This window comes from Cynara cardunculus, assembly GCF_001531365.2.
Source record: "Cynara cardunculus var. scolymus isolate 2C chromosome LG 8, CcrdV1, whole genome shotgun sequence".
Classification (NCBI taxonomy): domain Eukaryota; kingdom Viridiplantae; phylum Streptophyta; class Magnoliopsida; order Asterales; family Asteraceae; genus Cynara; species Cynara cardunculus.
Window position 1 is genome coordinate 6,360,280 of NC_037535.1, and position 16,294 is coordinate 6,376,573.

The 16,294-nt window shown below is 35.9% G+C and overlaps 3 protein-coding genes across 4 annotated transcripts; 1 reads left to right on the forward strand and 2 right to left on the reverse strand.

The window, feature by feature from the left end:
• The first annotated feature begins 1,065 nt into the window (after nt 1-1,065).
• Nucleotides 1,066-5,810, forward strand: LOC112517120 (two-component response regulator ARR12-like). The gene is made up of 7 exons (XM_025124450.1): nt 1,066-1,267; nt 1,377-1,534; nt 1,809-1,961; nt 3,179-3,556; nt 3,790-3,866; nt 4,000-5,058; nt 5,459-5,810. The coding sequence occupies exons 2-7, from the start codon at nt 1,390-1,392 to the stop codon at nt 5,531-5,533; spliced, it is 1,887 nt and encodes a 628-aa protein (XP_024980218.1). The 5' UTR covers nt 1,066-1,267; nt 1,377-1,389; the 3' UTR covers nt 5,534-5,810.
• A 572-nt stretch (nt 5,811-6,382) lies between these two features.
• On the reverse strand, nt 6,383-12,408 carry LOC112516941 (calmodulin-binding protein 60 E-like). 2 transcript variants are annotated; one of them, XM_025124203.1, is made up of 7 exons: nt 12,020-12,408; nt 11,019-11,094; nt 8,719-8,777; nt 7,734-8,227; nt 7,421-7,581; nt 7,141-7,344; nt 6,496-7,065 (listed from the first exon to the last, which is right to left on the reverse strand). In XM_025124203.1, exons 1-7 carry the CDS (start codon nt 12,142-12,144, stop codon nt 6,496-6,498), a joined length of 1,689 nt encoding a protein of 562 aa, XP_024979971.1. In that variant the 5' UTR covers nt 12,145-12,408. The 2 variants fall into 2 exon arrangements, with proteins under 2 accessions (XP_024979970.1, XP_024979971.1); XM_025124202.1 differs by lacking the exon at nt 12,020-12,408 and having other exon boundaries at nt 6,383-7,065; nt 11,019-12,012.
• Nucleotides 12,409-13,688: 1,280 nt separating this feature from the next.
• LOC112516671 lies at nt 13,689-16,294 on the reverse strand. Its single transcript, XM_025123854.1, has 3 exons — nt 15,944-16,294; nt 14,834-14,857; nt 13,689-14,135 (listed from the first exon to the last, which is right to left on the reverse strand). Exons 1-3 carry the CDS (start codon nt 16,137-16,139, stop codon nt 13,837-13,839), a joined length of 519 nt encoding a protein of 172 aa, XP_024979622.1. The 5' UTR covers nt 16,140-16,294; the 3' UTR covers nt 13,689-13,836.

The following is a 16,294-nucleotide window of genomic DNA, read 5'->3' on the forward strand; positions in this document are numbered from 1 at the left end:
TTTAAAAAAGGAAAATAATAGATTTAAATGGTTTTTTTTTGAAATTTTGACTTTTGATTTTATATATTGAAAAATTATGAAAATTAATTGGATATATATATATATATATATCAATAATATACAAACTAAATCAAATAAGTTTAAAATATTTCGTCCGAAAAGTAAAACAACTGTTTTCAGGAATCCATGAAAATGACCTTATGAAGATGAAAAAACACACATATGCTTACATCTCGTAGGTTCAAATAGAGGGGTAAAATTGACTTTTTGGTTATAATTATTAGAAAATATAAATGATTAATCCTCAAATTAAGCATCATGCCTAATCAAGCAAAGGTATTATTAGGAAATGCTTTAAATGCCTTTTCTTTTTAACCTCCAAATGGAAATTTAATATCATTAGCATTTTAAACTTAATGGAAATCATTACACCAAGATTCTGTCCCTCCACTTAAATTACAATATTACCCTCCAAGACTTTCATTATTTAAAAATAAAATCATTTCACCATAAAAAAAGGTCTTCTAAATAACATGTTTATTACTATTTGAGTTGCATATGATTAATTGAACAAGTGGGTCCAATCTATAAGTATGATCAAAGCATATGGACGGCTAGGATTGCTTAATGATTGGGTCGACTTTTAATCAAATACGCTCGTAACAATAATCTTAAACAAAATTCGAACATAAAACGTTACGTTTTTCCGTAGATTTTTCGGTCTTTTAGTAACTTGTAACCGTAGAGTTGATGGGGTTTTTTCATTGATTTTTGTTTTGCTACAAAATTATAAATACCCAAAAACTATAATTAAATTTCCATATATATATATATAATATATCTATATCCATGATGGGTAGTGAGAAAAGAAAGGGAGAAAAAGGTCAATTATTTCTCAAGGGAAACACAGATAGATAGAAATATACATATACAAAGTTGTATGTATACATTGATTACACCCCAAAAACATATTTTATTAAAAAGGGACTTTTTATTTCTGCAAAAAGGGGAAAAAAAAGCAAAGACAAAACCAGAGAGAGAGAGAGAGAGAGAGAGAGAGAGAGAGAGAGAGAGTTTGATTCTGTGTATTGTTGCGTTGAAAGCCATTCAATCTGTTCTGGCCAATTTTCCCCCATCATTGTCAAGATGTATTAAGCTCTAGTCCAAGTCACTATCTTGTTTTCTCTCTCTCCAAGATCCTGTTTCTCTCTCTAATATCTTTGAAATCATTCTTTTTTCTTTCTGGGTTGTTTTGTTCGTCAACAAGGTAGTCAAACAAATGCAAAAAATCCAAACCTTTTGAATCTTTTGTGTATGTTTCTTGAATCTTGTGTGATCTGTTTCATCATCTAATTTCGTGATTTCTTTAATAAAAGAAAGGAAAACAAGATGACCGTAGAGGAAATTCGAGGGTCTGTTGGGGTTAGTAACGAAATTGACAGATTTCCCATAGGGATGAGAGTTCTTGCTGTTGATGATGATCCAACTTGCTTGAAGTTATTAGATGGCCTTTTGAGGAAATGCCAATATCAAGGTTTGTTTTCTTTTATGTTTTTCTCAAATCAGTTTCAATTTTGGGTTTTTTTTCTTCAACCGGTTTTCATTTTCAAGATTTTCTGTAACAAGATTCTTTACAACTCTAGTTCTGTTCGATATGTGTTGACTCCCTCATTTCTAACAGTTTTCTTTTGGGGGTTTTCCACTCTTTTCATTACAAATTCGTTTATGTTTCAGTTTGATCTGTTCTAGGGATTGATCTCGGATTATCTTAGGTTTCAGTGCTCACAATCCTTGGCTTCTTTTTGCAGTTACAACCACAAATCAAGCAATAACAGCCTTGAAGATGTTAAGGGAAAACCGAAACCGGTTTGATCTTGTGATCAGTGATGTTCATATGCCAGATATGGATGGTTTCAAGCTTCTTGAACTCGTTGGTCTTGAAATGGACTTGCCTGTTATCAGTGAGTCCCAATACACTTTCTTTAATCACATAATTGATACTTGTATGTGTCCGGCATCCTTTGTTCAGTTCCCAAATCCCAAATCAATAACCTAATGATAAATGTTCAAATTAGATGTGGGTGTTATTAGTTTTCTGTAAAACAAGTTTTAGAATTTCAGTTGGTTTGACGTAAAGAAGTCATATCTAATCACAAAGATGGTATGTGTGCTTGTTTACCATCTGTTATCGAGTTTTGAAGTCTATAAACTAACATTGAAGCTCCAAACTGATATGGGTTCTTTATGTTTTTTGGGAAAATAAGTGTTGATGTTAGACTTATCGTTGGTTTGACCTAAAGAAGCCATATCCGATCACGATGGTTGTATGTGTTCATGCTTGACATCTATTATCGAGTTTTGCAGTCGATAAACTAATATCCAAGCTCTAAACTGACAGGTGTTTCTCTACGTATTCTGGAAAATAAGTCTTGAATCTTGAAGTTGTTTTGGAAAACCAAGTGTTGGTATTGTCGTTTTAATTCGTTTGGCCTAGAAATGTCGTATCTGTAGTCTTGGGACAAGGGTTCTACAATTTAGAAAGATTGTAATTTGTATGCATGCATGCATGTTTCGGTATCTTGAGTTTTGAAGTTGTTAAACTAATCTAATATCTGTAAATCTTGGAACAGAGATGGTATGCCCTGCATGTTTTGGCATCCATTATTGAGATTTGAAGCCGTTAAATTAATTTTCAAGTTTATAACTGATGGGGATTCCATATGTTTTGGGAAAATTGCATTTGGTGTTACCATTTTAATCGGTTTTGATATGGAAATCATATTTTGGAACGTAGGGTTCTTTAATCACAAAGATGATATGCATGTATGCTTGCCATCCGTCGTTGAGTTTTGAAGTCGTTAACCTAATATTTAAGTTCAAGATTTCATTCATTTGACCCAAAACGATTCGTATCTTTAGGGCCATGTTTGGCAACCATAAGCTAACTTATATGTTGCGCTTATTAAATAAGTCTTTTCTGAAAAGCTACTTAAGGTAGCGTTTCAATATGCTCCAGGGTTTCTTTATGCCCCTTCTTATTTTTCTAAATAATTTTTCAGCATGTCCTTTTAGGTTATTTTACATTGTCATCTAGCTTATCAACTAGCATCTAATGTTTCTTGAAATGGTATCTGATGTTTCTTGAAATCATATCTAATGTTTCTTGAAATGGTTACAGTGTTATCAGGAAATAGCGATCCAAAGCTAGTGATGAAGGGGATCACTCATGGTGCTTGTGATTATCTTGTGAAACCGGTTCGGCTTGAGGAATTACGCAACATTTGGCAACATGTGATCAGGAGAAAAGTGGAGTCGAAATCTCAATCGAAATCAAACAACCAAGAAAAGCCGAACCAAGGGGGTGAAGGTGGACAGGAAGCCGGTAGCGGAGATCCAAATGGGAAACTGAACAGGAAAAGAAAAGACGAAGATGAAGATGTTGAAGACAACGGGAATGAAGATGATGATCCCTCGTCACAGAAGAAGCCACGAGTTGTTTGGTCCATTGATCTTCATAGAAAATTCGTTGCTGCTGTTAATCAACTTGGGATCGAGAGTGAGTCCTTCATTCCTCACTTTCACGTAAAACAAATGCTAGTCATGTTTGGTAAAAACTAGTTGACAATAGAAATGACGTGCTAAAAAATTAATTAGAAAATATCAAGGGGCATTATTGGGCAAAATAATAGAGACGGCGTAAAAACGCTACTTAAAGTAGCTTTTAAAAAAAAATGAGGCTTTTTAAGGAAACACACGCTACTTGATGATTTGCTTTTTTATATAACGCAGAAGCCGTTCCCAAAAGGATTCTTGATTTGATGAACGTCGAAGGTCTTACTAGGGAGAATGTGGCAAGCCATCTCCAGGTTCACTTTTTTCCTTATAATCTTGATGCATCTAATAATCTTTTAGAAAGCATTCATCTTTACGTGATCCAAATTTGGGCGATTGACGGAATGAAAAATCTATACTTAGCTTATACACGTGCTTGTTTTACAGAAATATCGGCTTTACTTGAAAAGAATCAGTCAGCAAGCGAACATGGTGGTTGCATTTGGTGGCAGCAAAGATGCTTCTTCTTATATGCGAATGAGTTCTCTTGATGGACTCGGAGATTTCCGAACGTTATCGGGTTCCGGAAGACTGCCGAACGCAGCATTATCGTCTTATTCACCTTCCGGTATGCTAGGTAGGCTCAACAGTGCAACCGGGGTGACCCTCCATAGCCTCACTTCCCCTTCAATGATCCAACCGACCCACCCTCAAAACTTGACCAATTCGATTGGTTCGCTCACCAAGTTCCAGCCGGTTGTGTTACCAACACCACCAAATCACCAAAACACGAATCTTTTTCAGGGGATTCCGTCGTCGTTTGATCTTGGTCATCTTCACCAGAATGGTAATAAACCGAACACCACCCAGATCCCGGATTTCAATCCCATTGATGAATCACGAATCTTTACGGGTCCTAGTAGCTTTGCGACTTTGGGGAGCCAATCTTCTCTAAAGATGGCTTCTATGAGCTCAGAATCTTTTAATCTTGTTTCTAGCAGTTCTAGTTATCTTGATGTCCCACCGCCAATGGGCGAGAATTTTCACGACCAATTGCCGCCGAATAGCAGCCTGAAATATGGTTACTCTGCCTCTAGTAACACAATTCCCAGCTTTGGTTCTAATATCACTAGCACCGCCTCGGTTCCTCTTGAAGCTCAAGGCCAAAGGCATGGACAGTATGGTAAACCAAGTTATAGCCCCTACTCAAATAACGCTTTTAGCACGTTAGCGGCTGCAGCAGCGGCACCACCACCAAATGGTGGTGGTTTGGGTGGACCAGTGAGTCAAGCAAATGACCAGATTTGTGGGGTCTACAATAGGTCGAATGGCAATGGTGCAACGGCTATGCAGCGTAGCAGCAGAGAGACTGAGAGGTCGAGTACAGAACTGAAAATGGGATCTGGTGAAGAGTATCTACTGGAGCAGACGAAGTTACCAAGCGGTTTTGTGGCAAACAACGGTTATGACTCGTTGGATGATCTTATGAATGGAATGATGAAACGGGTATGACCTTTTTTGATCTTATTGTATGTTAGAATCTTTTAATTGATAGTAGTTAATCATCATCTTAACGGAAAATCTAGTTAGAGCATAAACGTAAAATCTATACTAGGTGAAAAATGTATCGACAATAATTTCTGAATCTTTTAAGGGCCAATGATAAGACTGTTCAGCAAACTAGCCGGTAAGATGGTGGTTGGCTGGAACACTAGCTGATAAGCTAGACGTTGGTTGATTGTTGGCTAAGCTAGGTCTGACTAATAAGCTAGTTGTAAACTCGTAAAGCCACACTTTGGTTGAAAAGCTAGTTGTTAGCTGAAAAGTGATGTTAAACTGATGTTCCATTGCTGTTTGGGGAACTTTTCTGCATTTTATAAAGTGATTCCTCCATTTTTGGAAGCAGGAGCAGGACCCGACAATCATGATGGATGGAGAATTCGGATTCGATCCTTATTCCTTCGGGTCGTGTATACAGTAATTAGCTGTTGACTCCTAGAGAACGATGATAAAACGAGAGGCTGCAACGACAAATTAGGTTTATGAAATGAGAAGTTTGTATCAATATGTAATTTATTTGGCAGGATATTTATGTCTCTAGCTTCTTCAATGTCATCCTTTTATCAACTTGTAGCCAGGTTTTCGTATCGTGGGTATGACTGCAAACGTGATTTTTAGATCTTCTTGAATCTGTTTTCGTGGTACCTGTTTTTCGATGGTTTATGGTTGTTATGCAAACAGGAACTGGTGTTCATGTTTTTTTTCTTCTTTCTGAAGCTGAAGTAGTTGAAAGTTGAGGTGATCTACAAGTTATTATCGCATTAGAATTGTTGATATGGTCTAGGAAGGCTTAAAATGGCTCTTTCAAAGGTTATAATCGGTTAAGACCGCAACCAGTAGCCACAGGACGAGTAGGACCAAGGACCCGTTGCAGCAACGGGTCTTTTGGTTAAATGACTTCCTAACAGTTTCTTTTAAATCTTTGATTTTTCTAATAGGTTTTTAGTACGTTTGAGAATACCATTTTTATGATCACCTGTCACGAGATTGTTTAGCTAAATAATCCTACCGGAACTAGCCTGGTCCCTTTGAAACTGCATTAACTTTTTGACGAATTTCTTTTAAATCTATGATTTTCTTACAGATTTTTAGGTACTCTTTGTGTTAAAGTAGAAGACATCCTTTTGGGTATATTACTTTAAATGAGATTTTAATTAAATCTATGACCTTATGACGAGTAAAAAAGCCATTTTTTAATCATGAATTTAATTAGAATCTCATTTAAGATTATATACCTAAATGACCCCTTCATTCTTAAGGCTTGGTCACATAAACTAAGAAATTCATTTCATTATGATGAACAAAAAGCTCTATAAATCAACATTTTGGTGTACAGAAGTACTACACTTAAGTCCACAACATTTTCCCCAACCCTATTTGAAGTTAATCAAGCTCAATCAACTGGGCTCTTCTTTCTGCAGCTTTCTTTCTTATGAATATCCCCCATCTTAGTGCAGCCTTAAGCTTGAGCCAACCGACGACTGCCTTCCCTGAACCACGTCTGTGTCCATGTGCATACACCGGACTAATATGTGGTTCATGAGGGATGTTATAACCATATGAACCATTCTCATAAAGACCAAAAGTAGGCCCTGTCTCTCCGACGCCAAAGCTCCTCAGTAGCTTCTGCATATCATCAGTTTCCAACATTTCAGAGCTCCTCAAACGGACTTCCTCAGAAAAAGAGTCTCCATATCCATGTGGGCTCGGGCTCGACCAATCTCCTGAAACATCAAAGGTAGATGGTCCAGCGGGCCGATAATCAGAGGGTACTGATTGGTGGTGGGTGTGTGATGAAACACCCACCATTGGATCAGAACTTATAAATGGATATTCAATCAAGTTTTGAGCCGGTGGTGCAGGAACTGTTAGTGCAGTCAGGACTTTGCCGTCGTATTCTACGACTCTATTCCAGTTCTCATATGCTCTCTTCACAAGTGAATCTACTGAAATCTGTTCAAGAAACAAGGCCAAAAGTCTCAAGAAACAGATGAATCAAAAGTTTGAAGCAAAGAGGGTTGTGCAGACCTTCTGATCGTGGTTAAGTGATTCCAATGGAACAAATTGACCATCGGCAATAAGACCTCTTAGCTCGTAAATGTGGTTAAAGATAGCACCGGTGGTGTGAGCTAAATCGGCATAGTATACATACAGCTTCCCTCCTAAAACGCAAGTCTTGGCATGCTCCACTGTGTTTTCCCACATCCTATTTGACATCCCACTCCCTAGAATCTGTATTCATTAATGAATTAGAAAAATAAGCAAAGGGTATGTGCTTCATATGTAACAAGAACACGAAGAAACTTACGTTTCTGAGTTTTTGTGGATCTTTAACAAGAACACGAAGGAAATCCTCCACAGTTATGACTTCAGATTTCATCAATTTCTTATGCAATGCTCCATCCTTTGCTATTCTATCCAACCTCCAAACTTCATCGTGTAAAGCAGGCGGGTAATGTTTCTTGTACACTGCATTAAGTAACAGATATAGTTGTCAGACCGGTATATCCCACTCAGAAGTCGGGTCAGGGGTAGGATGTATGCAAACTTTACTTCTTCCCCAGAGGGTAGACAGGTTGTACAAAGATGTTATGAAAAAACGTAAGATCTGTGCTTCGTACATTCTCCTCTATGATCTTTAACCGCAAATGCCTCAGTTTTAGCTTCACGAATTCTGATCCCCACACAAAATCCTGAAGCTACCTTCAGACCGAGCCTAAACTTTCTGCTTCGAATCCAGCTTGAATTATCTGTAAAACTAAGATCACCCAGAGTCCCAACTCCTTCATTCAAGGTTACTTGTAGCTCCCCTGTTAAAAGTGGCCTTTTTCCTTCGCGGGCTTTGACTTCATGGCTTTCAAAATGGTCAGCGCTCCAGTTTTCATCGAGTTCTTCATTAAAGTCACCTTCCAGAACCACTACGTTCAGTTTTGATGATGACTCTGGTCCAGTTTGCACAACGTTGCCTGTGGTTGCATCTAACAAGACAACATGAATTGCAGCTCCTTGCTCTCCCTCCACCTTCCCACCTGTGAAGAGATGAGGCGGCATCCTCATTCTGAATTGAAGTTGCAAAACTTTTCCTTCGGAACCTTGTATTCTTGGTGGTGAAGATCTGGTGCATCATAAACACGGAAAGCTAAAACCAAACCAAACCATACCAAACTGAATGAAACAGACCCGGTATATCCCATCTGAAGGTATGGTCCCCCTGAGAGGGGGAGGGGGAGGGGGATATGCGTGCAGACCTTACCTTTGTCCCACGAGACTATTCCTAGAAGACCCTTTTTCTCCCTTTAGCCAACCCCTTCAACGACCTTTAGGCCAACCAAGAGGTTGAGGAATTAAGCCTCACAGGGGGAAGTTTTTTTAAAAGTATATAATATTTACATACGGCAAAACTCACACACACTCTCACTTCTGGTGAGGCTTGAGCCTTGACCTCCAGGGAGGTTGAGATCTACTAGTGTCCCAGATACCTTTTGTGGCTCTGCCTATGGTATAAGATGTAGGACATATGTTCACATCATCAGAAAGATCATAAATCGGTTCAAAGTTTTTTTTGGTAAGTAGTTGTATGTCAACATAAAAGACATAGCATCTTACCTTCCAGCAATTTGACCATGCCCGAATCTAGTCAAAGCACGCTCCACTTCTTCGCTCACCTGTTTTTCCAAAATACATATGACATCAACAGCTGACCTAATTGTAAGCGCTTAATTTCTCGTTGAAATTTCAAATGTGGAAAATACATTAACCATGAATAAGATACAGGAGTAGTTCCTCTAACATGTTTGAGTATAATAACTTGGGCATAAAAAATATACCAAAGTTATGAACCAATGACTACTTTTTAGACTATATCAATGTTCACACACATACACACACCCCATATATATATGTATGTATATATATATATATATATGCATGCATGTATGTATGTGTGTATATATATGCATGTATGTATATAGTGAGGTTCAGGGGAAAACCCCCAAACAATTAAAAACTGAGGAACACCCTAATAATTGTTCATCTGTATGGTACGCACATGTGCATACAAATAATTGAAGATGTTTCCTGGTTTCTACGCATGTGTGCATGTTATGCACATGTGCTTACCGGTACAAATGAATGGTTATTAAGGTGTTCCTCGGTTTTTCACTTTTTTGCGTTTTCCCCTAAACCTCACCCTATATATATTGATTTTTGGTTTATTTTTGTTATGACAAGTGATGGCACAAAGCATAGTAGTCTGCCTGCCTAACTTAGTCATGAAGCAGGGAAAATATTTACAGTCTTTTAATTAAAGAATGCAACCTTTATGAGCAAAATTAGAGTCTGCTTTTGACTTTTAAAGAGAGAAATAAATTTAGTTTTAACTACAGAATCACAAGTGACATTTTTGTCGTATGCAATAATAGATAACTACATTAAGCTATTACAAGACTTATGCAACAGAAAATAGATTTAGGTAAAAAAAGGTTGGTTGTAAATTCTGAATCTGTTGGAGGTTTTCGCGCAAACAGCTGCTCTATTCGGTAGAGAACATGTATGCATACATCCCACCCAGACATGGGTGGACCTAGTCGTTGTAGCAGTTGCCTGGGAAACCACGAACTTGTTGCATGTAGTGTAAATCTTTTAGCCGTTTGAAGGTGCAACCATATTTTTTTTTGGGTGAAACCGTGAAAGTATAGAAATTTTTCATTACGTGAAACCATAAACCTAAGCGATAAACTCTTCAAGTAGATGAATTTCAACTGATATTAATTTTTGTTAATAGCTTAATATTTAGGGTAAAGTTGTTTTTGTTTTATGTTAATATTTGAATTTCAAGGTAAATTGATAATTATTTGTGTTTAGGGTTTATTTAATTATAGTTAGGGCCGAAACTTAGGGTTAATTTCTTTAGTGTGAATTTGCTTATAATGACGTTAACATAATAAAATGTTAATTTGAGGCAACTCTTTAGGTTAAATTTGTGTATATTTGGCCCCAACTCTATAGATTTTAGAGTTAAATTTGAAGCCAACTCTTTAGTGTTACTTTGTTTATTTTTGGAGTAACTCTTTAGACTTTAAGATCATCATGTTTATATTTGGGGTTAATCTGTTGCATCTGAATCCGATCGTGTAGAATTATTAAGTAGAAGTATAACAACCATCGATTAGCTTTAATAGATAAACTTTTCAAAAAAGCTTAGTGTATCAGTTTTTCAATAGCTTAAAATATTTGATATATATATATATATATATATATTATATACATATATAATCTAATTGACCCAAATCGCTGAAAACTGGTTCCAACAAGTATTTAATAATTAATTTTTTATTTTATTTTATCCTACTATAATTATTTTGTGAAGACCCCGCTAACAAAAAATCTTGGATCCGCCTCTGCCCCTAAACCCCACCTCTAGGCTTGTTAGCCTTGTTTGGTTTGGTTTAGTTTGTAAAATCTAAATCTTTAAATTACTAGGCTTAATCTTTAAAAATGGACTCTAATTTTGGATGGAGGGTAACATAGCTATATCCATGAGATCCATCATTCAAGTTATCTTTATTGATTCTTGAAATAGTTATCACTTTGTTCATGCATTCGTTGATCAACACATCTTATATTCTATAGTATGTCTATGAATATGCAGTTCAGTTACAAATGTAGAACGAAGAATGTTGGATGCAGCATATGAAGATTTAGTACTAGTTATATTCATAATAAGCAAATTTGCACACAAATGATTATGACTCTTTAGATCTTCCACAATTGTTTTATTATGATTATAGGAAGCAGCAGCTTTCTTCGATCTTCCTTATAAACATGCAGAAACATAGGTGATGAAGGTAAGATAGATTCTACACGTAACACCTCAATATGTAATAATACTTTGAAATAAAACTTACAATTCTGCGGAAAAGAGGTTCTAAAGATGAGCAAAGTCTTTGCAAACTATCAACTTTGAGAGCTTCCACAATTACACTGTGTGATAAAAAGAAAAATGAATAGTATGTTAGAGTGGATAAACAAGAACAACCCCTTTGAAATTGCAAAAGACACAAGATGCTTAAAAACAATGATAGAACGAACAAAGGCATGTCTGCAATTTGGACTGAAATGCTCAAAGTATGGTACTGGTTATAGAGAAGACTGAACATGAACTCAATGTCTAATAATCCAATGATGAACCTATTGTGGGTCAATACAGTCATAAGATGTATGATGTTTAGCAATATATACTCTAGTTTGATAATAAACCAAACCAAATGATCGCGGTATATCCCATCTGGAGGTGGAGTTCTATAGGAGTGGGATGTAAGAAGACTGGACCTCTACCCAAAAGAAAAAAAACGCTGTCAATATTTGTAATAATAGCAAGAAATTGATGCTATTGCATTATTAGGAAATGAAACTAGGATCGGCCATGGATGATGGCCATTGGGGGCATTTAACTCTCTATCCTACAGCACGATCAACACTTTTTCTTGAATCGGCAAAGAGGACGGGATTCAAATCTGCAGCCTCAAGGTATTACCACTTAGAGGCAGGATGGATACCATTCAAACTAATCACTTGATGCTAACCAGTAGAAACTTAGGTATTTTTCAAGGGTAAATCCCAACTTACACCAGGCAAAAAGGCAATAACCAGAGCTTGTAGCTCAAAAAGTTTAGCACCAATAGTGTTTAAACAAAAACAAGATGATTAAATAAATCGTTGCATATGAATTAGTTCATTGTATTAGCAAATGATGCATTCTGGCAATCACCTGGTTCTAAGATTCTTTATTTTATCAGGATAGGTTCTCACAGACATTTACACAAACAGATGGAGATGATTATACCAAAACAAGCAACAATCGCTTACAAAAATTATCCTTATAACAAAATAGTTAACAGAATCAAACCTTGCTAATCCCGGTATTTTGGGTTTCTTGGATTGAGGCATACCATCATTATCTTCTTCATCCTCCACTCTTCCTTCATACCCTCTCTTCTCCACTCTCCTACCTCCTCCTCTTGATCCATCCATATTTCTAAAACAACACCAACTTCCTAAATCTTAACAAACTTATGGAAAGCACCAACGAAACAAAGACTTGCAAAAATCTTGAACACCCAAATGGAATCAATTCAACTCTGAAGCAGAAAGCAATATGATCTGAAAGTTTCGATAAAAACGAAAAAAACACCTAAGAATCTTTTGGGCGAGTGTGTTCATAGATCTATAGAAGATTATTGTAATTATTATACGTGTGTAAGAGAGAGAAGACAGGTGGGTTTTAGTCGGTGGATTACATGAATATTGAATTCATGAAACTTGAAACCGCGCTTGTTGCCTCCTCCAGTTTGCAACTGGTATATTGGAAGTCAACTTCACGTTGGCAGTTGACATAATTACCCCCTGTGTTCTACCGTGATTTTACATATTTACCCTTGCTAGTTTTCGCATGCATGTTACATTACACACAATGGCTTCGAATCACTGATACAAACAAAATTTCAAAATTATATGAAAAAATAAAATATATTTTTATGTAAATCTTATCTATATTATATTATAAAGTATTTGACAAAAACTTTTAAAAATTATTTTTTATACATAAAATACTGTGTATTAATGCATATTACTTAAATTTTAAACCTATGAGTAGATTGTGCGTAAGTACAACTTATTAAAACTTCATCTTTGAATTCATATAACTAACTGCAGATAAACATAATCAAATACAGGATAAAACATCTCATTTTAAATATAAAAAATCTAAAATATAATTTTGAGTTCTAACATAATCATTATCTTTATAAAAATTACATTGTTAAGCCAAAAATAAATTACTTTGCTATTAGACCTAAATTAAATTATAATAAAAAATAAATTAAAGAAATTGTAAAAAAAATCGAGAACTTTTAAATAGTTAATTTAATATTAATATCGATATATTTTTTCAAAATTTTATGATATCTTTTCAAAATTATATTTATTTAAAAATAAAACATTATCTTTATCGAAACCACATAAACTGTATTATATGAATATAGACAAAAAAATAAAACAAAATATTAAAATGAAGATGTATCTCGTTGCATTGTACAAGTACACTCCTAGTTAATTTTTATATGTATTTAAAAGTCTATAATTTTTAAATTTTGATCCGGTCGAGTCAACACCCTTATGCAAGAGGTGTTCACTTACCCAAGAGCAATGTGTTAGTAAACAACCTTTTAACCCTTGTTTTCTTTACTTGTATTAAGAGGTAATGTCTAAATCGCTAAGAGGTAAATCTTATTCGGCAAAACCCTTTGAATCATTTTGTATCGTGGACCTCCCTGAACCATTCAACGCCCTAATTTCATTCTGAACAATTACCAAACAACCATATTTCATTATGCTCTATATCTCATTCTAACCACTTAATCATCTTGTACCGAATCATTCACATACACCCTTTTAGAAAAGTTCAAATATTTCATACAACCCAAAAAGGAAATGACCAATGAAGACATGCTTCACCCAATTTCTTTCTTTCTTCAGTGAAATTGGTAACAACAAACAAGCAAGAAGAACCAAAAAAGAGAAAGAACAAGAAGGGATAATCAACTTGTGAATGGTAGGGTTGAAAATATTTCAACAAAATTACCGTAAGTGGCGATATCGATTCACGACGTACAACTTCAATAAAGATCGAAATCCCGGATTAAAGAAACAAATAATTCATAGTTATTATCCTTCCCAACCGAGTTGTCTAGCTCTTCGTTCCCATAACGAAGTTATCTTTCTTTCTTGCCTCATTAACGCCTCGGCTTGCTCTCTCGCTTGTTCGCATGTTTCCGTAGCGGTGTTGCATTTTTCGGCCTCCTTTTGATACTGAGCGGCCACCCTTCTCGCTTCGCCAAACGTGATGTTCATATGGCGTATGTGTTCTTCCCCAACCGTTTCTTGCAGTTTCAACTCTTCTGATAGTAAATCCACAAATTGCTTCTCCATTTCTTCCTTCAAATCCGGATCATCCTTCCCACAATCTGGATATTGGGTACAAAAAATCATCATTTAGTTAAATGATCTTAAACGAGCCTTCAATTAGGAGCACGACCCTTTTAAATTCAGTTTAACTCGATAACATGTGTCTTAACAACTAAATTCCTAAATTCAGGTGAGGGTGAAAGGATGGAATGTAAGCATTATACCAAATGGTCCTTGCCTCCCAAAGTTCAATTTTGACTTTTGAGGTCAAAAAGGTTGAAATATAAACTTCAAAATTGGCATGATTTATTTATGATCGACAAATACAAAATTGATAACATCTATATAACTTGGTACAAATATACAAAGATTAGTGTTTATATTTGTATAAACCCTATGTGAATTTGAATAATTGGAGTCATAAGTTTGACCTTGAAAGTCAAAACTACCTAATGGTTCTTTCAACACCTAATTTTGACTTTGTTTTCAAGAATTACTTCAGTAATCAAGACAGGCTTTTTATTAATGTAGAACCCGAAAACCAACTAAACTCCATTTATATTTGCATAAACCCTACGTGATTTTGAATCATTGTAGTAGTGTTCTTTAAGAATTTCTTGTAGAAAAGATTGACATCTACATTAACTTTGTAACAACTTCATAAAAAAGGATCACATTCTCTTGTTTTGGAACGAATAGTGTCACATCTAACCATGACTCAAACTAACCATATGGAATAGGAAAGATGACCACATACCTGTAATCGAAAGATTGGCCAATCCTGCGATAAATGAAAAGAAACAAGAATTAATAGTCGAACTCGAGTTTACAGATTTTTTCAGTAAGGTACGATAAGGATGAATGGAGGACGAGCATGGTGCACCATGGCTTGGATCATTTACGTATATAACCTTAAATGAGATTTTGATTTAATTCATGACGTCAGGACTTATTAAAGAAACAATGGCTTCATACTCATCAGAAGGTCATGGGTTCGATTAAAATCACTTACCAACAAAAGGGGGACTTCTATGCTTCTTTGAATTTAAAAGGATGCAAGAGTACAAGTAATCCCACATGGAGTAGGGTCTCGGGAGGGTAAAAATGTACGTAGACCTTTCATCTACCCCAACTAGTAGAGAGACTGTATTATAAAACGGAAAACAACCTCGTTTATAGGGTCCTTCGGATAAATGACCTTAAGTGAGTTTTCAGTTAGGATCATCATGACCTTCTAAAATATTCTTCATGTTAGCTTCTCAAATTCAGTTTTTGAGAAGGTCATTCAGCTAAGCAGCCCCTTGTATCAAACACCCCAACCCCATCAAAATGAGACACAAACAAGTAAATGGGAAGGATCGCAATTTCGGTTCATACACCATGTAGATTATGTGATCTAACAAGAAATGGTAAAGACCACTGTTTCTTGAGGGCTGTAAGGCACAAGCACCTTAATCAATTTTCAAACTGTGAGCTACCAAAGTTCAGTGGATGCTTGGCATTTATACAAATTCTAGCTTTCTAACATGGCAGCAAGAGATCAACCATAGTAGTTGCAAACTAATCAACTCCCTATCAACAAGAAACAAAAGAAATCACCCCACAAAAAACAGGGATCTTCCTCTAGATATGAATGTTGCGTATTCCACTACAACTCAAACAGGAAGATGATGATCATCATCAAAAGTGGGAGATTTTGAATTAAATAGTAGAAAAAGGAAAAGGGGGTTCCTCCTAATTATCAAATAACATGAACAAATGAAGAATTGGGTATGCAGTAATTCCTGTGAAAATCAAAAACCCAAATCAAATATGATCTAATCAATGACGAAATCAGATCAAAAATAAAAGAAAAATGTTTGATTACCAGGAGCAAGCTTGAGAAGGGAGAGAGGAGGAGGGCAATCACAGATGCATGGAGTACAAGAGATCGAAGAACCTCCTTTCAAATTAAAACCCTTTTTGAGCCTCCAATAAAGAGCTGGCCCAGATACACAGAGTGCTGAAATCACTGCGAAAATCACCAAACAACACCTTAAACACGATCCAGATCTCCTGCTCATCTCTCTCTCTCTCTCTAGATCTATTCGTGTATCTGTGTGAGTAGTCTATGTGAGCTCTAATGGAGTAGCATGGTTTTAACTTTTAACAGCTTGATGAGAATCTATCGGTGTCTTGGTTGAAGATTTGGGAGGTCGCATTCAGGAGTCTGTCTAAA

Bases quoted from the DNA above. Each gene is read 5' to 3' on its own strand.
- LOC112517120 (XM_025124450.1), top strand. From the start codon at position 1,390: ATGACCGTAGAGGAAATTCGAGGGTCTGTTGGGGTTAGTAACGAAATT. The intron at 3,557-3,789 runs GTGAGTCCTTCA...TATATAACGCAG, and splicing joins TAATCAACTTGGGATCGAGA to AAGCCGTTCCCAAAAGGATT. The intron at 3,867-3,999 runs GTTCACTTTTTT...CTTGTTTTACAG, and splicing joins ATGTGGCAAGCCATCTCCAG to AAATATCGGCTTTACTTGAA.
- LOC112516941 (XM_025124202.1), bottom strand. From the start codon at position 11,324: ATGACTGTATTGACCCACAATAGGTTCATCATTGGATTATTAGACATT. The intron at 8,778-11,018 runs GTAAGTTTTATT...TTGGAAAAACAG, and splicing joins AACCTCTTTTCCGCAGAATT to GTGAGCGAAGAAGTGGAGCG. The intron at 7,582-7,733 runs GTACGAAGCACA...TACTTAATGCAG, and splicing joins TAAAGATCATAGAGGAGAAT to TGTACAAGAAACATTACCCG.
- LOC112516671 (XM_025123854.1), bottom strand. From the start codon at position 16,139: ATGAGCAGGAGATCTGGATCGTGTTTAAGGTGTTGTTTGGTGATTTTC. The intron at 14,858-15,943 runs GTAATCAAACAT...CATTTATCGCAG, and splicing joins CCTTCTCAAGCTTGCTCCTG to GATTGGCCAATCTTTCGATT. The intron at 14,136-14,833 runs GTATGTGGTCAT...CCCAATATCCAG, and splicing joins GGCCAATCTTTCGATTACAG to ATTGTGGGAAGGATGATCCG.